General features: G+C 43.7%; 1 protein-coding gene across 2 annotated transcripts in view; it reads left to right on the forward strand.

Annotated features, from left to right (window-relative positions):
- Positions 1 to 22,809, forward strand: part of DLL3 (delta like canonical Notch ligand 3) — a 122,004-nt gene that overhangs the window by 13,351 nt on the left and 85,844 nt on the right. For both annotated transcript variants that reach the window (XM_088672859.1, XM_035116867.3), the window contains 4 exons: positions 4,927 to 5,172; positions 12,221 to 12,278; positions 17,299 to 17,556; positions 21,162 to 21,523. In XM_088672859.1, the coding sequence (XP_088528985.1) occupies positions 4,927 to 5,172; positions 12,221 to 12,278; positions 17,299 to 17,556; positions 21,162 to 21,523 (924 nt within the window). The remainder of the gene's footprint in view (positions 1 to 4,926; positions 5,173 to 12,220; positions 12,279 to 17,298; positions 17,557 to 21,161; positions 21,524 to 22,809) is intronic.

Below are 22,809 nucleotides of genomic sequence, written 5' to 3' on the forward strand. Positions count from 1 at the left end.
CTTGAAAGTGCTGTGCAATTGTGTGTGGAACGGAGCCTCTCCAAAAGAAAAGCAGCAAACTTGTTTCACACAGCTGTTTGTAAAAGTGTGAGGTTTTCTCACAAAAGCGGGGTGGGTACTATGTCTATAAAGTCTTTACAGTTCCTCCAGGAAGCTAGTCTCCTTCCCTCCTGCCGCCAACACACACAAATATATCTACCTCTAGACCCGGGAAAGTAGGGTGGAATTTGTGTGAAATGCTCTGTGTGTATCGATTCAGGTAGGTAGCCGTGTTCATCTGACGCAGTCGATATATATATATATATATATATATATATATATATATATATATGTATATGTATATGTATATGTATATGTATATATATACTGTATATATAAAATTGTCCAGTAGCACCTTGGAGACCAACTAAGATTGTTCTTGGTACTGTATAGGCTTTCGTGTGCATGCACACTTCTTCAGATACACACGCTGTGTGTAAGAGAGAGAGAGAGAGAGAGACTTGTTGTTGTTGTTGTTTAGTCGTTTAGTTGTATCCGACTCTTCGTGATCCCATGGACCATAGCACACCAGGCACTCCTGTCTTGCACTGCCTCCCGCAGTTTGGTCAAACTCATGTTTGTAGCTTCGAGAACACTGTCCAACCTTCTCGTCCTCTGTCGTCCCCTTCTCCTAGTGCCCTCAATCTTTCCCAACATCAGGGTCTTTTCCAAGGATTCTTCTCTTCTCATGAGGTGGCCAAAGTATTGGAGCCTCAGCTTCACAATCTGTCCTTCCAGTGAGCACTCAGGGCTGATTTCCTTAAGAATCGATAGGTTTGATCTTCTTGCAGTCCATGGGACTCTCAAGAGCCTCCTCCAGCACCATAATTCAAAAGCATCAATTCTTCAGCGATCAGCCTTCTTTATGAGATATATTCTTTATGAGAGATATACAGAGATACACAATGGAACTATCTAAGCAGAGATCAAGGGAAGGCCAAGAACTGCTTTTTCCAGGATGGAGGGAAAGTGTGCAGTATAATTAATGTAGACTGTAATCTAGATTCTGTTGTCAGTATTTGGTTCGCTATTGTTGTAGAAGGAGGTGGGGGCATAAAGAGACTGGGGAGAGGGACCTGCTCTGGATGGGGGTGGCTGGGAAAGAGACTTTGCTTTCTCTGCAAAAATAGCTCAGAGGAGGAAAGAGCCCTTTGCATGCTCAGATGATGTTGATGGGGTGGGGAACATGATGCAAGTTTCTGGGCAACATCTTCCCCACAGACATCTGGTTGACCACACTGAGAACAGGATGCCGGAATGCTATAGTCGGAAGCAGCATATGGGTGGGGAAACTACAAAATGTCTGGCAAAATTTTGCCCGAAAAGCTCAACAACTTTGGCCAGAATTTTTAAAAAGCTCGAGAACTTTTGTGTCTGGATTTTCACTTTTTGAAACCCTACTCTACAACAGTTTGTAGAAATCAGCAGGCGATTGTTAATTTTTTGACAGCACTTTCACCTGGTAAACGTTGCCATATCCAGCTGTAGTTCCTGGCGCGAGAGCTTCTGAAAAGGTTGGCAGGCATAAGTACTCTGGGAACTGGCTGCAGCGGGCTAAGGCCTCAGGGCAAGCATATTGGGTCCAGAGCATAACTTTGAGGTTGGTTATCTAGCTGACTGTTGCCCACTGTGCACACTTCTCTTCCTGCCTGGATGGTTTGAATAAAAGGCTGTGAGGAAGGACTAAGGATGGGGAAAAGGACATATTGTTACTACCACCTATCGCTGAGCTAGGTTCAAGGTTCTTGTATTAATTTACACAACCCTGAACAACTTAGGTCAAGGGCACCTCAGGGATTACCTGAACCCTTACATCCCAGCTCAAATCAGCTGCAGGCAGTGTTCAAAATTAGCTAAGCATCAGGCGCATTTTGCACCCGGCTTTCGACCATTTGCGACCAAGTGAAGATTCCTGGGTGTCAGGATGGTGCCTGACGTCTCCACCATCTGGGGATCATTGGATTTGGACTGTTTTCACACACCAATACCCCATTCTATAGTATTCTATGAGTTCTATTTTATCTGCACAATCAGAAATGAATTTCTGGAACCCAATTGCTTTTTCTGGGCAGCCTGAGCAGGAGCAGTCGCCATTAAGAAAGAGGTTGGAATAGGCCAATATATATGTGGTCTGTCCCTGGACCAAGTGACTTTTCTTTCAATTCTCAAAGCTCTTAACCTAGCTCAAAGTTGCCCTCTGGCCCATGGGCCTTAGGTTGCCAACCCCTGGTTTAGGGAGCCATTTGGTTCCCAGTATACCTGAAGGAGTGTCTTCACCCCCATCGTTCTGCCTGGACACTGAGGTCCAGTGCCGAGGGCCTTCTGGCTGTTCCCTTGCTGCAAGAAGCCAAGTTACAGGGAACCAGGCAGAGGGCCTTCTCGGTAGTGGCACCCACCCTGTGGAACACCCTCCCACCAGATGTCAAAGAGAAAAACAACTACCAGACTTTTAGAAGACATCTGAAGGCAGCCCTGTTTAGGGAAGCTTTTAATGTTTAATAGATTACTGTATTTTAATATTCTGTTGGAAGCCACCCAAAGTGGCTGGGGAAACCCAGCCAGATGGGTGGGGTATAAATAATAATAATAATAATATATTATTATTATTATTATTATTATTATTATTATTATTATTATTATTATCTGAACTAGCCACGCCGGTAAGAGCAGGCGGCAGAGGGCAGCAGGGGTCGCCATGGGCCGGTTAGACAAGCCTTGTGGGCTGCTACCGGCCCATGGGCCTTAGGTTACCAACCCCTGGTTTAGGGAGCCATTTGGTTCCCAGCCTATATAGCTGAGTTTCTAACACCAGCTTCAGTACATTGTTGGTCATTCCCCAAGTTGGGGAGGCTCATTTGACAATGAGAAACCAAGCCTTTTGTGTCATCGGACCAGCGCTGTGGAATACTCTGCCAATAGTATGGATTAACTCTGCCAACTTTTCTTTTCCACCAAGCCTATGAAGGCAGTTAAGAATTCATCCTTCCATAATGCTTAATTGATGTCTGTATTTAACCTTTGTATGGTTCTTTGTATGGTTCTCACAGCAAACTATGGCAAGTTCTTAAAGAAATGGGAGTGCCTGATCACCTCATATGTCTCCTGAGAAATCTCTATGTGGGACAAGAAGCTACAGTTAGAACTGGATATGGAACAACTGATTGGTTCAAAATTGGGAAAGGAGTACGACAAGGTTGTATATTGTCTCCCTGCTTATTTAACTTATATGCAGAATTCATCATGCGAAAGGCTGGACTAGATGAATCCCAAGCCGGAATTAAGATTGCTGGAAGAAATATCAACAACCTCAGATATGCAGATGACACAACCTTGATGGCAGAAAGCGAGGAGGAATTAAAGAACCTTTTAATGAGGGTGAAAGAGGAGAGCGCAAAATATGGTCTGAAGCTCAACATCAAAAAAACCAAGATCATGGCCACTGGTCCCATCACCTCCTGGCAAATAGAAGGGGAAAAAATGGAGGCAGTGAGAGATTTTACTTTCTTGGGCTCCTTGATCACTGCAGATGGTGACAGCAGTCACGAAATTAAAAGACGCCTGCTTCTTGGGAGAAAAGCAATGACAAACCTAGACAGCATCTTAAAAAGCAGAGACATCACCTTGCCGACAAAGGTCCGTATAGTTAAAGCTATGGTTTTCCCAGTAGTGATGTATGGAAGTGAGAGTTGGACCATAAAGAAGGCTGATCGCCGAAGAATTGATGCTTTTGAATTATGGTGCTGGAGGAGACTCTTGAGAGTCCCATGGACTGCAAGAAGATCAAACCTATCCATTCTTAAGGAAATCAGCCCTGAGTGCTCACTGGAAGGACAGATTGTGAAGCTGAGGCTCCAATACTTTGGCCACTTCATGGGAAGAGAAGACTCCCTGGAAAAGACCCTGATGCTGGGAAAGATTGAGGGCAGTAGGAGAAGAGGATGACAGAGTACGAGTTGGTTGGACAGTGTTCTCGAAGCTACGAACATGAGTTTGACCAAACTGCGGGAGGCAGTGCAAGACAGGAGTGCCTGGCGTGCTCTGGTCCATGGGGTCACGAAGAGTCGGACACGACTAAACGACTAAACAACAACATGGTTCTTATGTTTCTATCGCTGTAAACCGCTTTGAGATACACCATATTTTTCCGTGCATAAGACGAGGTTTTTTATTTATTAAAAAAATGATGTTAAAAATTGGGGCTCATCTTATACATGGGTAGTGCAGAGGGGGGATGGGAGATTGGTTTCAGCTGCGAGCAGGAGATTCTCAGCGTTGAAAGGGTAGGTGATTGGTGGCTGTTGCAAGGGCTGTTTGTGATTGGCTGCTGCTGCGGCAATTCGGCGGTTGTTTGGCGGCTGCCAGTGTTGAGCGGTCAGAAAATTGGTGACTTTGGCGACGCTTGCTATTGTCAGTGTTTGAGTGTTGAGTGACCGATTTTCGGCAATCCCCCCCAAAAAGCTTAACAACCCATGGCAATCTCCCCTATTTTCTTAATTTTGAGCCCCCCCAAAGTCTTATACATGGGGGCGTGTTGCACACAGAAAAATACATTTATATAACTATATCTATTTATGACATAGTGGTATACAAATATTGGTATAAATAAATGAATAGCTCAGTGGCAGAGCATTCGCTGTGCACGATGCAGGAAGTCCCAGGTTCAATTCCTAGCAGCATTTCCAGGAAGCACTGCGAAAAGACCCCTAGCAGAAATCCTGGAGAGTCACTGCCAGTCAGTGCAGAAAATGCTAATCCAGATGGACCCAATGGTCTGATTCGGTATCAGGCAAATAGCTTCCTGTGTTCCTGTAATAGGCCAGAGGGAGGGGGCTGCAAGGAATCTCCCGTGTTAACTGGTTTTCCCCACCCTCTCTTTATTGCTCACAGGCTGAGCTGGCTGGCGTCTTCGAACTTCAGGTGCACTCCTTCACCACGAGCAGCCTGCGGAGCTTCTGCCACGGCGGCCAGCCCTGCCGCCTCTTCTTCCGCGTTTGCCTGAAGCACGCCCAGGCCGTGGTTTCTCCAGAACCCCCCTGCACCTTTGGGGCAGCCTTGAGCGACATCGTCCCTGCTGACCGGAACGCCGTGGCCACCAGCGGGCCCATCCGGGTCCCTTTCCACTTCAAGTGGCCGGTGAGCTCCTTTTCCCCCCAGGCCTCAGCTCTGCATGTTTTGAGCCTCTCTGTTTCAAACTCAGGACAGAAAGCCGTAGCTCTGCACCCCTTTCTCCCATGGGATTCTGATGAATTCGCTACCTGTGTCCCATTTTTTTCTAATAGTGGGCGTTTTCTCTCTGGCACATGCCTTGTTTCTGTACTTTAGTGTGAAACAAGAAGGTATGGGAAAAGCTGTGTTGAGGCATGTGTGTGGCTAGGATATATTTGGGGGGGGGGCGCAGAACCTCAGTTAAGTATTTTTATTGATTTGCTTGAATATGTGGGAATGTTGAGGAGAGGATATATTGTTTATTAATATCCTTCCTAACTTGCTCTAGCAAGTTCCTTTACTTAGCAGAGTTTACATTCCCCTTTTTTACATGCGCAGCAGGTAGCTGTTTGCAGGCTTGTGAAATCCTCTCACTATTATACAATTCAGTCTGTTGCAGATTGAATTGTACGTTCCTGGTAAGTTCCCTTGAACCCTTCTTAAAAGAATAAAGACGCCGCAATCTTATTCAAAGCCCAGGGTAGTCTTTAGCATACAAGCCACCGCCACCACCCCAATCCAGAGACGAAACAAGCGCATGGCTCCGCCAGTGACTCCGACTGCCAGTTATTTCTCTCACGAGCTCCTTCTACAGTTGCAGCCTCGGGCTGGAGGCTCCTTTGCCTCGCCTTCACCTCCCCGAACCACCGCCGGAACCGCTTGCTGCCGGAAGTTTACAAGGTTTTAATTAATTTGCAGCAATTAAAGCGTGGTTAAGAGAGAAGGTGCGGAACAGCGGCGCAGCTCCCCCCCCCCATAAAAAAACTCCAGACAAAACAGGTGTGGGGTTGCCCTCCCTTGTTCCCAGAATTCTTTTCTTAGTGGGTTGGAAACGGTTTGCCAGATGATTTTTCTTTCGATCCCACAAACTTGAGCAGAAAAGCAGAGAGCACCACCGATGGCGCAGCACGTCTTTGGTAAATGAGTGCACAAAGTCGAAAGTCCTTTAGTGAAACAGTAGGTATACATTTTGGTAATACCTAGGTATATATGTATTTTGTTTCTCTAGCTTGAGCAAAGTTATTTATTACAGTGGACGCTCGGGTCGCGAACGTGATCCGTGCGGGAGGCACGTTCGCAACCCGCAGTGCCGCATCACGATTCGGCGCTTCTGCGCATGCGCAAAGCGCGATTTAGCACTGAAACCTGGAAGTAACCCGTTTGGGTACTTCCGGGTTCGGCGCGGGACGCAACCTGAAAACACACAACCTGAAGCGTCTGTAACCCGAGGTATGACTATTTCATAACAGGTAGATAGTTAAGAGCTTAGGTGGCTTCAGCTGTGGGTACTGGGCGCCCCCCCAGAATTCGGTGCCCAGGCGTCCCACACCCCTGGGTAAAGACAGCCCGGTCGAAGTCAATAAAATAAGTTTAGTTACATCAGCTCACAGCTGGATCCCTGAAGGCAGACTTAGTTACCAATATGTACAGTACATGTACAGTACCAATATGTACAGTACATGTGGATCTACACCATGTGGGGGGGGGGGGAATAATCCCAGTGCAACGAATCCCCATGTAGGGGTTCTTTGAAGCTCCTTCAACACCCTCCCCTCATAGGCATCTAATTCCCCCCCTTCAACACCGTCAGGAGCTTAGATAAAGCCAGGGGCTGTCTTAGAGCTTGGCAGTACAATTACCAGCAGGCTGCCACCACTCCCTGCCCGTACAATTCCATAGAAGGTTCAGGGAGACTCCTTCTACCCTTATCTGGGTTGCACGGCTTAGCTCACAAATTATAAACCCAATTTGCAACAAAATATCTAGTAGGGTCCGAATGGTCCGGCTCTGGACTCAGCTTCACTCATTCAAAGGCAAGGAAGACAAAACAAGAAATACTTTTCAGTATTTATTGTAAAATAAAATACTTATAACGAGGGTGCACGTTTCTTAGAAAGCATACAAATCAAAATAAAACCTTATTCTAAGTAATGTACTCACACACAAAAGTTCAATCTTAAATCAAAAAGTCTCTCAGGCAGTCCTAGGTAGAAGCTAGTCAAACGAAGATGTAAGTGAAAAAGAGAGGTGTGCTGCATGACCTTTTGTTACCTGGACAGGTGAGGTCATGCCCACCTTCTATCACATGCAAAAGGAAGGATGCTCCAGGCCAGGAGGAACAGGAAGTTTTGACTGGCTAGACCAAACATCCCCTTGCATGTCCACTCTAGGAAAACAAGGAATGTTGTATGTGACTGCTCTCAGTGGATTACATCCCACAGAATGTGGGGGGGGGGAGCTGCCCCCCCAGCTGCACCCATGCATTGAGCGAAGGCTCTCATCCATATACAGTATACATGTCCAGCTTCCAACTCTTTGGAGACCCAATCTCCTATTTGGTTTTTATCCTGCCTTTCTTCCAAATTGCTCAGGGGTGATAGGAATGATTTCTGCACCTTCCTTTATCCTAGGGGTAGACAGTGTTTGAAGTCAATTCCCATTGCCTGCAGCCAGCATGACCAACAGTCAGGGATGATGGGAGTTGTAGTACAACAACATCTGGGGAGGGGGGCAGCAACAGGTTGGCTACCTCTGTTTTATCCTGCAGGGGTGCGTCAGAAAAGCACAGCTGGTAAAGAAATTGAAGATTAAGAAAGAATTAAGGAGGTTCAAAACCTCTAACAACCAAAAAAGATATAGTGTGTAGACGAAAATAGAAAATCTATTGCATAGCATAGTGAAGGCTGAGAAAGTAGAGGGGAGACAGTACTGGGAGGGGAGGGGGAGGGGGGAGGTAAATAAAGACTCAGACAATGAATATACAATATATACTGAAGTTTTATTTATTCATCAATGTTATATATTGTTTTGTTTTTATTCATGTAATGCACATTTTGAAAATCAATAAAGATTGTTTTAAAAATAAAAAATAAAAGAAAATCACAGCTGGATCAGACAGTGATCCATTTAGTTCAGCGTCTTGCTGTTCGGGTATCACTTGGAAACCCATGAGGAATCAGTATTTGCAGTCATGGGGGGGGGGCTGAAACTCGAGTTTCCATGGGGGGCCCTACACAACCAACAAGGTCTGGGTTGGTCTCTTCTTCAGTCGTGTTCTTCCACGACAGATCACAACACCTTTGCAATGTTTGTGCTACTGACTCTCAAACATTGGGATTGTTGAAATACTGTATATACGAAAAAAAAGAATAATTCATTTGAGTCGCTCGACTCAAATTGGGTCTCATTTTAGGCAGGATTTGCCAACTCAGAGGCTCTAATTGAATAAGGCTTTTTCTTTTTATATTCCCCCCGTCCTGCCTACTCATATACCTTTCAAGGTATTTTTACCCATCTCCTGTAATTTCTTCTCCAGTTCTCCTTTCACACTCAACTTTAGTCTCTCCCCCTACCATTGAAAAAGAAGCCATTTTATCTAATAAAATTCTTCCTCTCTAATTCCTTTTGCATTGAGTTATTTCTCATGGCAGAGTTTCCTCTTATTCACTTCTCTGTTGCTTTTTTTTTAAATTCTCCTCCTTTTATCTCGCTTTCTAATTTCCTTTTACACCTCCTCTGGCCTTTCCACTGCCCTTTCATCCCTCTCTTCTCCCCCCGCAAAAGTTGCTCTGAGTCTCAGCCATCTTTACTCATTTCAGTGGTCCAACCAAAAGAGTGCCTTTTCTAGGGTGCCACCTGTTACAATAATGTGTGCGCATTATCAAAAGACAAGTAAATGCTCCCCCCCCCCTTTAGCAGTTTCGTTTACCCACATGCAACAAATTAGACCGGGACTTCTTTAAAGAAGTGATACCCTTGTTAAGACGGCTGGCCCTGTCATTAAGCAGGATGAGGCAAGTGCCTCAGGCTGTTGATTTTGGGTGTCATGACAGCCAACTGTTAAGTTAATATTGTTATTATCATATATTATTTTACTGTCAGGGAAGAAGGGAAGCAGTTATGAGATTTTCTGCTTCAGGTGCTAAAATAAATTAGTCAGCTTTGGGTATTAGGTTCCTTGACTTGGAGTGGAGCCAGGGGATGGGGGTGGCATTTGCTGCTCTGCCTCCCTCAACAATATTATTATTATTATTATTATTTAAAGTATTTTTCTGTGAATAAGACGCCCCCTATTTTGGGGGAGTCAAAATTAAGAAAATGCACTATACACTATCTGTGTATAAGACAACCCATTATTTTAAACTTCAAAAATTTAGGAAAAAAATATAGTCTTATACACAGAAAAATACTGTTGTTGTTATATTTTTTGTGTGTGTGCAGCCCAGCTTAATAAGAATTCATTTGCTGTTTTTCCTCACCTGGTTAAGGGAAAACAGACAATACAATACAATACAATACACTTGATTTTAATATTTGAGTGTAATCCTAAAGGTGTTTCCCCACCAACTTGTTCTCTCACCATTCTTGTTCTGAGGAGAAAACAGGAGGAATTTTCTTCTCTTTTTTTACATTTTTGGTTTATGTGGTGTTGGGAGGGCAGCCAGTTATATTTATTTTTGGATCTAAGTGTGTTCTGCTGAATTGAATTGTTTTTTTATTAAGTGCAAGCCACACTCTGGGAGTTTGAATGAAGGCTGTTGTAGGAAAACAACAGGAGACTGAGGAGAAATTTGGAGGGAAATTGAGAGGGAAGTATTGGATGGAGGTGGGGACAGTCTAGCCGGCATCTGGAGCAAACAGAGGCCACAAACACACACCCAGCTTGTTATTTTTATTTTGAATGTGTGTGTCAGCCCTATAACAACTCTGACTCCATTTTAGCCGGTAGACAGAAAACTGCCCAGCAGCTTTTAGGCCACCATGTTCACCTTGAGGCCTTTCTCTTGGAGCAAGGCCAGATGGACACACAACTCTCCTTTCTGTCCCCGCCCCCTCAGCATTTTCCCTGACATATAAAAATGGCTGCGGAGCTGTGCCAGCTAGTTTCCTTGCATTCGCCAGCTTGTGAGAACGGACCTTGCACGCGCAGGTCCTAGTCTTAACTGTAGCTGAAAAAGTACTGAGGTGGATGCGAAATGGCTATTCGCCGGCGGTTCCCCCACACCTTATGTGTGTGTTCACGTCTGAGGCGGCCATTTCTGAACATTACAGCCTCACCTCCCATAAAAATACTTTTGAATTAAAACTAAAGAGGGGTCAAAACTAAAATACAGCATCTGCTAATTTTGTTAGCAGATATGTTACTTAGGCTGCTTCTGCCAACCAGAAGGGAACAGTTATGTGAACAAGAATTGTTGCTGAGGAGAATGGCCGAGTCCCAGTGCCACCCGCTCAAAATGGCGGCACTCTTGCCTTTCCAGAACTTGAGATTCTTATTTTTTCTAATTGGAGCCTTGCGTAAAATAGAACGAATTGCATTTAACCACAAGGAGGAGATAACCACCTGGGGCTATTGTTTTGGCATTTTGTGAAAGAATCAACAGCCTTGTTGAACACAACCTCGACCGCTGGCCCATTTGAAAACAACTGAGACTCAAAGTTGTTGTTGTTGTTGTTAGTTACCTGCCCTTTGCCCTAAGGTCCCAGGGTGGGATGCAACATGAAAATATAATATTAAGAACACACAATCACAAAAAGTAAGGGGGTTATTATTGTTATCCTTGAAGTCTGAGGAAGAAGCTGAGGCCTCTCACTGCTCCACTATAATAATAATAATAATAATAATAATAATAATAATAATAATAATAATAATAATTAATTTTTATTTATAGACCATCCATCTATACACCATCCATCTAAAATACAATAATTCATCAAATATTAAAAACTTCCCTAAACAGGGCTGCCTTCAGATGTCTTCTAAACATCAGATACTGGCAGTTGTTTATTTCTTAGACATTTGATGGGAGGGCGTTCCACGGGGCGGGCGCCACCACCGAGAAGGTCCTCTGCCTGGTTCCCTGTAACCTCAGTTCTCGCAGGGAGGGAACTGCCAGAGGGCCCTCGGAGCTGGACCTCAGTGTCCGGGCAGAACGATAGGGGTGGAGATGCTCCTTCAGGTATACTGGCCCAAGGCCGTTTAGGGCTTTAAAGGTCAGCACCAACACTTTGAATTGTGCTTGTACTGGGAGTCAATGTAGGTCTTTCAAGACTGGTGTTATGTGGTCTTGGCGGCTGCTCCCAGTCACCAGTCTAGCTGCCGCATTCTGGATTAGTTTCCGGGTCACCTTCAAAGGTAGCCCCACGTACAGCTCATTGCAGTAGTCCAAGCAGGAGATAACCAGAGCATGCACCACTCTGGCAAGACAGTCTGCGGGCAGGGAGGGTCTCATCCTGCATAGCAGATGGAGCTCATAAACAGCTGCCTTGGATACAGAATTAACCTGCGCCTCCATGGACAGCTGAGAGCCCAAAAAAGTTATATGATCTAAGAAATTCTTTAAAAGAATCCTTCCAAAATAATTTAAAAATTAGAATGTAGCACCTTAGAGACCAACTGAGTATAATACAACTCTTTTGAAGACTTTGTTCTTTTAAGAGAGTTTTTAGGTTTTTAAGAAGAGTCTTTTTAACTATCTTTTAAAAGAATTGTTTTAATTTATTTTGACCGGCAGACCCAACATGGCTACCCACTTGAATCCTGTCTCACAGGTTTCCTTGAAGTGGTTTGGACCCTATTCAACATATTGTAAAAAGGGAGCAGATTTTATGATGGCTGATTGTGTGTGTATTTTTTTTTTTGAGAGAATGTGTGTGTGTGTGTGTGTGTGTGTGTGTGTGTGTGTGTGTGTGTGTGTTAATGAACGTTTTAAAGGATTTTTCTTCTGTTGTGTGCTGCCACAAATGTGCTTACAGGTTTAAACAGTGGGATATAAATGTTTAAATTAAGGAAAATTGAGGTTCTTCCATGTTCCATATGCCTGGGGGCTATTCTAAACTCGGAATTGTTTTTTTTTTGTTTGTTTTTTGCCAAATTAACCTCCTCACGCATAGTGAAAACTGGCACCGTAGAGAAACATCTTCTGTATTTCCTCAAGTCTCTCACTTGTCTTTTCTTTTTTTCCTTCTCTCCCAGGGCACATTTTCCCTCATTATTGAATCCTGGAGGGCAGAATCAGGAGAGCCATCGACAGGTAAAAAAATTTATACAATGAAAATATTCGAAGTGCTGCACATTCATGATAAGTCCAAACAACAATCCTGTAAAGTAGGCCAATAGCACCCAAAGCAATAAGAGAGAGATGAAATGACGACCAAAAAATATGTTAAGGGGGCAAGAATAGAAAAGTTATTGTTTCAGAGATATAGAAAGCACTACACTCCTTTTTTGTTTGTTTTCATAGAGTTTATTTACAACACACACACACACACACACACGTCAAACTAAACTTGAAAATAATAGTGCAGAATCAAAAGAAAAACAAACAACAAAACACACACACACACACACAAGAAATAAGACATAAAGTACGAAAACATATACAAAACAAATAATAATATATACCCTGTATGTACCATATTTCAGTTCTTCTTTTCTTCTAATTGACTTCCTTCATCCTCAACATGGTTCTTTTGTTTTTGGTAAACGGTCTCCTTTTTATAATTATAATTATTTATTTATTTATACCCCGCCCATCTAGCTGGGTTTCCCCAGCCACTCTGGATGGCTTCCAACAAAACATTAAAATACAATAAACCGCCAAACATTAAAAGCTTCCCTAAACAGGAGTACATTCCTCTTTTCTTTTCTTTTTGCATATACTGTACTTTTGCATATACTATAACATAACAACCATTATCTCATTTGCTCTGCCGAGCACATAACTTCCCTCCATCCTTTTTTTTTGGGGTTTCATTCTGTTTGTTACATTTTATTTTCCACATTTGTAACATCTCCAGTCTATATTTATTTTAACTTGTCTTAACACTCTTCTTTTATCTTAAATAGAATGTTAATTCTTCTCACGAAGTGAGTCTTATCTTAAAAAGGACTACATTCCTTATTCCTAATAAGTTTTGAGGTAAAATTGTTCCTTTAAAAATGTGTACAAAAAAGGCTTATGAATTATCCTTAAAACTTCATATATATTTTTTGTATTGAAGGTCTTGAATGTTTGTGGGTTTTCACTTTTGAGTCATTCTGATGTCTGTTAAGCATATTGTTAGCCATGCAGTTCTGTGCAGATGCATCCATTTATGTGTCTGTTTATTTTGAATTGTAAAACTTCAGAGTTGGAAGAGGTACCCTTGAGGGTCATCCAGTCCAACCCCCAGCAATGCAGGAATGGTAGCTGAGAAATCCCTGGCAGATGGCCATCCAACCTCTGCTTAGAAACCTCCAATGCAGGACAGCCAACCACCTTCCAAGGGAACCTGTTCCACTGTCAAATAGCTCTTATCGTCAGAAAGTTCTTCCTAGCATTTAGTCGGAATCTCCTTTCTTTTCATTTGAATTCATTGGTTCTGGTTCTACCCTCCAGAGCAGCAGAAAACAAGCTTGCTCCTTCTTCCATGTGACAGCCCTTCGGATATAGTGGTACCTTGGTTCTCAAACCTAATCCGTTCCAAAACCAAAGTGTTCCAAAACCAAGGCGGGCTTTCCCATAGGAAGTAATGCAAAATGGATTAATCCGTTCCAGACTTTTAAAAACAACCCCTGAAACAGCAATTGAACATGAATTTTGCTATCTAATGAGACCATTGATCCATAAAATGAAAGCAATAATCAATGTACGGTACTATAAAATAAATATATCAGTATTGTAGATGATAAAAATTAAAATTAATTTTTCTTCTTGTTACCTGCACTGATGATAGTCATTGTTTGGAGGGGGGGGGGGCTTTTTATCCATTTCCGCAGTCACACAATCAATAAATAGCTGGGTTCCACACAGTCACAAAAACAAATTAACTGAAAAAGCCTCCAAACAAAAAACGCAAAAACAAAAGCACCAAATATAAGCTCCAAATATCACCTTAGAACACTGCAAGTGGAAACGGAAGGCTTGAATTACAATGGGGGGACGCAAATTAGAAGCGCAACAGGAAACGCAGGGAGCACAATCGGCTTCCGAAAAAATGTTTGAAAACCAGAACACTCACTTCTGGTTTTGCAGTGTTCGGGTTCCAAGTTGTTCGTGAACTAAACTGTTCAAAAACTGAGGTACCACTGTATTTAAAGATGTCAAATCACCTCTGTCTCTCTTTTCTTCTCTAATAATGTATGATGATGAAGAATATGAAATACGGATAGTGTAACACTGGGAATAAAAGTTCTGTTTTTCCCCTGGTATCCTCCTCCTGTTACAGGCAGGAGTGGAGGTGTTGAAGCTTTTCTTTTATAAATGTTATTTTATGTTTAATTTTCTCATATATGTATTTTAACAAAAAACAAACCACCCCAGTCTTTACATGTTCGATGCATATTTTCTTCAACTTCCCTCCCCGCCCTTCTGCATTTCCTTATTTTGTATCTTTTTACTACTGCAGAACCAATTTATATCTAATTATTAACTTCCCATTATATTCCCTTTTAATTATATTTTACTGCACAAGTATATGTCAGTCCTGCTGAAAAAGAAGTGGTTCTCTAAAGGTCTCACAGAGAGTTCATACAAAGATGAGACATGAACCAGGCAGCTCCTAGTTAGCTGATCTATGGATGAAAGGCAGTATACAAATTTAATAATAATAATAATAATAATAATAATAATAATAATAATAAATATATAATAATCGGGGGTGGGGGTGGGGGGAAGAAACATAGATGCTTGAAATGAGGCTTACGGTATTCTGAGCCTGAATTGTTTGAAAATAAGTCCTTCCTGAGGTGTAAAAAAATGTAATTGAAAAGTGGGATGCTGTAGGGAATTCTATTGCTACACCTTGTGGTAATGAAACCAATGAGCCTGTAAAAAAATCTCAAAAAGCCTAAAAATATTTCCCAGAGTACTGTTAAATCCTTACATGACTATTTCATTCAAAATGAGAGCTCTTCAAAGAATGCACTTACATGTAAGGAACCAGGGGCCCCGAAGAATATTCTCACCTCACATCACTAACCAGGGCTCTGTATTCAGAGTTCAGGCAATCTCAAATTCTGCACTTAAAATATTATGACCACAGTATGATCTGTGGAAAGGGAACAAATTTGCATAATTTCATATTGCATAATTCTGGTTTGGGTAGTCAAGGAGAGAGGCTCAGGAGCAAAACTGGAAATAAAAGCTTTCATGGGCACCACAAAATACCCATTTCAAAGAAGAAACACTGACTATGACCAACGCCTGCCGTCATAGACAACGCCCCTTCACAAAACAAAATACAGACAAAAAGCAGAAAAACCCCTCCTAGCAAAAAACAACCTCTATCCTTAGCAAATAAAAGTAGGAGCCTTAGTGGGAATTGTGGACTGGGGGTCCCAGATGTAGGATAGCTAATGCCCTACACACAGTGACGATCAACCTTCTTTAGCTTCTGAAATCTTTGTAGGCATCAACAGTTTCAAACATACCCCACAAGTGATAGGAATTTACAAACAAGGAAATGGTAGTTTCTTAGGAAACTGGGTTCTGCACTCATTGCCACATTTTGCATGTCTTATTTGCTTCCGCACCATCATAGAAAACTTATCAAGCCCTGGAAGTAATTGTTGGCGCGCACAGCTGTCCACCTTAATAGCATCCTTGTTTTGCTAAGCTTTAGGAAGCAGGAAAAGCCATGGTTTATGAAGTGCAAGGTGTGTTTCTGGTTCTCAGATGTGACCATTTGGATCAATTTAGAAAAACAGCCACAATCTACAATCAAAATGTCATTACTAGAAAAGCAATGAAAGGCCATAGATAACAGCTAGTTTTACGTAGTGGTTAGGGCCTGGGGGCACAAGATTGAAATATCTGCTCACCCATGACGCTTACTTGGTGCCTTGGGACAGTAACTGTCTCTCAGACTAACCTACTTCACAGGGTTCTTGTGATGATAAAACAAGGAGCAGGAAAAACTTGTACTCAAACTTGGAGTAGTAGTAAAGAAACAAGATTCTTTTATATTTATTGTGTGACTGCGTTTGTAATACTTCATACAGTTCTGGTCACCTCATCTCAAAAAGGATATTATAGAACTGGAAAAGGTTCCGAAAAGGGCAACCAAAATGTTAAAGGGGATGGAGCAACTCCACTATGAGCGAATGTAGCATTTGGAACTTTTTAGTTTAAAGGTGAGTAAGAGGTGACCTTGCATAAGTTTATAAAACTCATGCGTGGCATGGAAAAAGAGAATAGAGAAAAGTGTTTCTCCCTCTCACAACACTAGAATTCAGGGGCATCCAATGAAGCTGAATATTAGATAATAAAGTATTTCTTTACACAGTGCATAGTTAAACTATGGAATTGGCACTGGTACACCCCCAGGATGCTCACCGGCGCCAGCACACCTCCCTGGGACACTTGCTGGCACGGTGCACCCCCCCCCCCGGGACGCTAGCTGCTCCACCTCTGGGAACAGGAGGCAGTGATGGTCACCTACTTGGATGGCTTTAAAAAGAGGATTGGGCCGTTTCATGGAGGATATGGCTGTCAGTGGCTGCTAGTCATGATGGCTGTGCTCTGCCCATACTTTTTCCCTCAAGTGCGCATGTGAACAGTACAGATGTGAAGTGTGCTCTCCTGACTAGCTTCTATAGAAGTATCCAGTATGAATTTGCTCATTTTGATATGCACAATTTTTTCCAGCATAATTTCTTGAAGCCTTTGCCCTCCAATAGCCTTTGATTCTTGGATTCAGAGCGTGGGTAGGCAAACTAAGGCCCAGGGGCCAGATCCGGCCCAATCACCTTCTCAATCCAGTCCGTGGACGGTCCAGGAATCAGTGTGTTTTTACATGAGTCGAATGTGTCATTTTATTTAAAATACATCTCTGGGTTATTTGTGGGGCATAGGAATTCGTTCATTTTTTTCTTTCTCAAAATATACTCTGGCCCCCCGCACGGTCTGAGGGACAGTGGATCAGCCCCCTGCTGAAAAAGTTTGCTGACCCCTGCAGAGGTTTGAACCTCGCTTCTGGCTGGAGGTGTATCTCTCTCTCTCCCTGCCCACCATTCCTCCCATTGCTTAATGACCTATCCATCTGCCCAACTTCTTTTCTCCCTTTCTCTAGAGGATGCCCAGAGGTTGATCAGTCGCTTGGCTACACGCCGCCGCTTGGCTGTGGGTGAGGATTGGTCGCAAGATGTACAGCTGGGAGACCAAAGTGAGCTGCGTTACTCCTACCACGTCACCTGTGATGAGCACTACTATGGGGAAAGCTGTTCAGACTACTGCCGGCCACGGGACGATACCTTTGGGCACTACACCTGTAATGAACTGGGCAGCCGAATCTGCCTGGCAGGGTGGCGGGGCGAATACTGCTCTGAGCGTAAGTAATCTCTAAGGAGAGGAGGATGTAGCAACCACAGCTTGTAGCAGTATGGGGAAGGAGTAGAGTTGAGACGCTGGCATTTCACTTGCATGAATTTAACATGACTCCGGTTTAACATAAAAAAATACAATCATAGAACTGTTGAATTGGAAGGTATGCCAAGAGTCATCTAGTCCAACACCCTGCAGTGCGGGAACCACATCTCAAGAATCAATGTCAGGTGGCTGATCCTAACTTTGAATGCATCTATAGTGGGAAGATGTATGGTATTTTCTAGTGACCCTATGGGCTGGCAGACTTTTGTTGTGGAATCTGTTCTGCTAAGAATTATTAGGAAAGGGATTTAAAATAGCCAGTATCATAATAGCCTTTACATATTTGTAAAGGGTGGCTACATATGGAATAATATGTGTCCGTGTGGTTGTTCCACTCTAGAGGATATTATTACTTTTATGAGGTATTTATTACCTGCCCTTCACCCTATGGTTCCTGGGAGGATTACAACATTAAACGACATTAAAAACAATAAAAAAGAAACGAAGTAAGATGGGTCATGAAGTATATACTGTAGAAACGGAAAAGGGGAGAAAAACAGAACAAGAGACTGGAACTTTTTCCATTGAGAAATGGCTATATTGAGCTTTTATAGTTTAGAAGAAAGGTGACTAAGGGCATATGATGTGCTTGTAAAATTATTTATGGTGCGGAGAAAGGAAGAGAGGTTTTCTTCCATCTCCCATAACATTAGAGTTCAGAGTCACCCCACTAATTTGGCTGGCAGTAAATCCTGGACAGACCAACTATTTATTTACAAAATGACATTCTATGCCAGAAGATTTGTGATGGTTCACTAGGTTAGATGGCTTTCATATTATAAGAAATTCAGATAGGGTTGGGTTTATTCATGGCTATTTCCTGTGATGGCTAAATGGAACTTCCAGGTATAGAGGCAGTGTACCTCAGAGTGTCAGTTGATTTTGGTGGGGTAAAAGGTTGAAATATGTCACCTTCGTGCTCTTGTTGTGGGTTTCCCAGCCACAGTTGAAAACAGGATGCTGGACTAAATGAGCTTTGCCAGCAAGGTAGTTCTTATATTCTTAATCATGGATTACTTTTCTCCCAAGTCAATCCATAGAGGTAGGAGTTTTTTGGTGGTTTAACACCTCTTTATCAAACTGCTGCCTTAACATATGGTAGCTATGGGATATATCCAGACAAGTTCTACTCAGAGTAGACGTATTAAAGTTAGCAGACTTAAGTTAATTTTGTCCATTAATTTTAATAGGTTTACTCTGGATGCAACCAGAGCTGTACCTAGGGTCCCTTGCACCTTGGCAAGGGGGTATTTTGGTGCCCTCCCCAGAAAAAAAACACTTTACTGCAGTAGCCCCATGAAAAAACCTACTTGAAGTATTCAAAGTGAGGAAGAAGCCAGGAGAAAGGGCAAAAAATAATTCACATGTCTTTTTCTCACTCCCATTAATTGAAATGGATGGGCAGTCTGGTTAGGTTTAGTGCAAAATTTATTTTTAGAATTCACTCCCAGAAGCTCTGGTGGTATGACCTCTCCTAGCTTAGATAGTATTTAGAAACCGGTAGGTAGACATGTTGGTCTGATGTAGTTGAAACAAAATTTAAAAAATCCTTCCAGTAGCACCTTAGAGACCAACCAAGTTTGTCATTGGTATGAGCTCATACCAATGACAAACTTAGTTGGTCTCTAAGGTGCTACTGGAAGGAATTTTTTTATTTAATATTTAGAAAGTTTGAGTAAACCCATCAAAGAGGAGAGGTCTTATAAACAGATATTATTCATGAAAGGTAACTGAAACCAATATGTTAATCATTCTCTTCTGGTTGAACTTTCAGAAACATTTGGCTGGCTGTTGCTTGAGGGAGATTGGTCTCTCTGACTTAGGCAATTAGGTTCCCAAACTGTCACTCTATTGAAAGCAAGGGATTTTCTTAAAATAGGCAAAACCACCGCTAGCAAGAGACACCCTTTCTTTCATGCCGTGAGGGAGAGAGAAGTCATTCCCTTTGACCAGGAAAACATTGTTGCGTGGCAAGGTCCCAGACCCTGCCGGGATGTGGAATAAAGACACATGAAACAATATTTTAGGTTAATGGGCGAAAAAGGCCACAACTTTATTGGTTACAGAATGTGAGTGGTATTGGCTTAGAGCGGTATTGGAAACCACACAACTGTATCTGACTCCTGCCTGTCTGCAGGAAGGGTTAACCACCAGTAGGGGGAGCCCTGCTGATGCACATCAACTAGGGACTCCCCCAGGGTCACCGCTAGGGGTTGTGCCATGGCCCTAGCCAGGGCCGGCTCTAGGGGTAGTCTGGGTGGCTACACGCTGCGCCCGCTCACCAGCCGTGGCTAGAAACGGAGTGGGGCAAGGGCGCCGGAGCGATCTCCACACCACGGCGCCCGGGCGCCCGACGTGCTTGAGACGGCCCTGGCCCTAGCCCCTCCCTCTGGGGCTTTGGACAGAGACCACGCCCCCGGATTCCTTTAACTGAATACCCTTGAATTAGGAGGGGTAAGTGATGGCCACTCCCTCCCCTCACCTTCAACCTAAGAAAAACAGGGGCGAGCCCTCCGCCGCGGGCAGTTTAAATAGCCCGTGCCACACCCCCGGACTGTCTGAAATGGACGGCCTAAGGATGACATGGCAGAGGACCATCCATTGTTCGCAGCCCATAATGTCATCTCCCCCGGGAATGGGAAATGGCTCTCCCTCACCTGATTACACAGTGTGGAGTGTGATACTTTCTGGAGATGCTCAGAGGCGCTACCCCTTTCACAGCAGAAAGTGTGATCAAATGTGCTACCTGTCTTTTCCTGAGGTTTCTGGGATAAGAGATGGTGATCATGTGTTGCTCATACAGATTTGTGAGTTACAGTATTTAGATGTTAAAAAGATTAGACTGGGAGGTGGGGGGGGGGACAAAATGTGCACGTGTGAACCCCTTCTAATCCTCAAAAGTTAAAGCAGAATAATGGGCAAAAAGGGCAAACTTGGCCTAGCTTCACAGCCCTTGTAGGTTTTGCCAATCTCCATGGAAATGGCTGTGGGCCTGGGGAATCCTTCCTTTTACAGTCCCTTAAATCACAATGGTTTAATTGCCTCACAAAGCTTCCCCTTGGAGCCTTGGCATATGGAGGGGCTGGTTAACTTCCCAAGGGGAAAGTGGGGGGGGGGAGGGTTGGATAATTAATCAGGGTCATGTGAGTCACACATTCCCCATTCCTTTGTTATAGTGTGCCTTAGCTGGATGTGGTGCGGAGGCCAACTTTTAAAGTGGGTTGGGGGGGCACTCCCCCCTCTTTCCCCAGACACTCTGCTTTTGTTACTGAGGAACAATGGAGAGCAGCCAGAGATTAAAAGGGGGCACGTGTTCCAAGCCAGCCATGCCCTGTCCTGTGGTGGCTCGCCTTTTGGGTGGCATGTGGGCCTTTTGTTTGGTGCAGTGGCAGGCGCCAGATGTTGGCGTGACGCATGAAATCTATACAGCAACAGCACTGGCTCTCTCTCTCCCCCCTCCTCCTCTCTCTGCTTCCCCTCCCTTCTTTTCTGTTTAACTCTTTTCAGCAATTTGTCTGCCTGGCTGCAGCAACAGCCATGGGTACTGCGAGAAACCTGGAGAGTGCAAGTGTCGTATTGGCTGGCAAGGGCACTTCTGCGACGAGTGCGTCCGCTACCCAGGCTGCCTCCATGGCACCTGCATGCAGCCGTGGCAGTGCACCTGCCAAGAAGGTTGGGGCGGGCTCTTCTGCAACCAAGACCTCAACTACTGCACCAACCACCGCCCATGCAAGAATGGCGCCACCTGCACCAACACAGGCCCAGGGAGCTACACCTGCAGCTGCCGGGCTGGTTTTGCGGGGACGAAATGCGAGATCGAGACCAACGAATGCGACAGCAACCCTTGCAAGAATGGAGGCAGCTGCAATGTCAGTATAGCACCTTAACCCTCAAACTCCACCTTCCTTTCTCCTAAACCCATTATCACAACTTCTATAAATTTGTACATTTTGCACATTCACCTCGTAACAGCAGATGCGTAGATATCTCTCATAAGATTACAGGTGCATCTGTTTGGATAATGTAATTTCTGTGTGTTCTGGGATGTTTCCAAATTCACCTTTAGTAATCCTGGAAAGTAGTGTGGGCTACACTGAAGAGAGATAATGTAGGTTAAAGGTAAAGGTAAAGGGACCCCTGACCATTAGGTTCAGTCATGACCGACTCTGGGGTTGCAGCGCTCATCTCGCATTATTGCCCGAGGGAGCTGGCGTACAGCTTCCAGGTCATGTAGCCAGCATGACAAAGCTGCTTCTGGGGAACCAGAGCAGCACACGGAAACACTCTTTACCTTCCCGCTGTAGCGGTACCTATTTATCTACAGTACTTGCACTTTGATGTGCTTTCGAACTGCTAAGTTGTAGGTTACTTAATAGTAAAAGTTATAGGAGCTCTGTGAGCAAGTTTGAAGTCTTGCACCAACTATGAACTCACTTAGGGAAGCTTTTCTCAGTCTCTGCATATTAGACATGGCCTACCATACAAGGAGGTTGTAAAGCACATTGAGACCATGTCTGATGTATTTTTTACACACTGGAATTGTGGTTTAGAACTACTAGATATTATCATAGATCCAGAAGCTACCATCAAGAAGGTGTGGCTGAATCCATGGAAGTCCCACTGCCAAGTATAATGTTGATTCACGCTTAGGAACAGATGTGAATTCTATCACATATAACACTACAGACTTCCTTTGAGGGTTGGGGGGGGGAAGGCATTTCTGTACTAAAGTGTGCATCTGAGAGAACTCTGCTGGAGACAGATGTGTCCTCCTCCCTATTGGTTGCAGCAAAACCCAGTGTTTCTCTTGGTTAGTGTGAATGGTACCCTGTGCTGAACTCAAAAACCAATTCAGTTGTGTAAAAGCTGGCATACCCCTAAGACCACTTATTCATAGAATCATTGAATCTTAGAGTTGGAAAGGACCCAAGGGTCATCTAGTCCAACCCACTGCAATGCTGGAATCTCAGCTAAAGCATCCATGGCAGATGGCCATCCAACCTCTATTTAAAAACCTCCAAGGAAGGCGAGTCCACTACCTCTTGTGGGAGTCTGTTCTACTGCTTAACAGTTCTTACAATCAGAAAGTTTTTCTGAATTTGTAGTATGAATCTCCTTTCTTGCAACTTGAAGCCATTGGTTCGAGTCCTACTCT

The sequence above is a fragment of the Zootoca vivipara genome, chromosome 6 (assembly GCF_965207765.1).
Source record: "Zootoca vivipara chromosome 6, rZooViv2.hap1.1, whole genome shotgun sequence".
NCBI classification, from domain to species: Eukaryota; Metazoa; Chordata; class Lepidosauria; order Squamata; family Lacertidae; genus Zootoca; species Zootoca vivipara.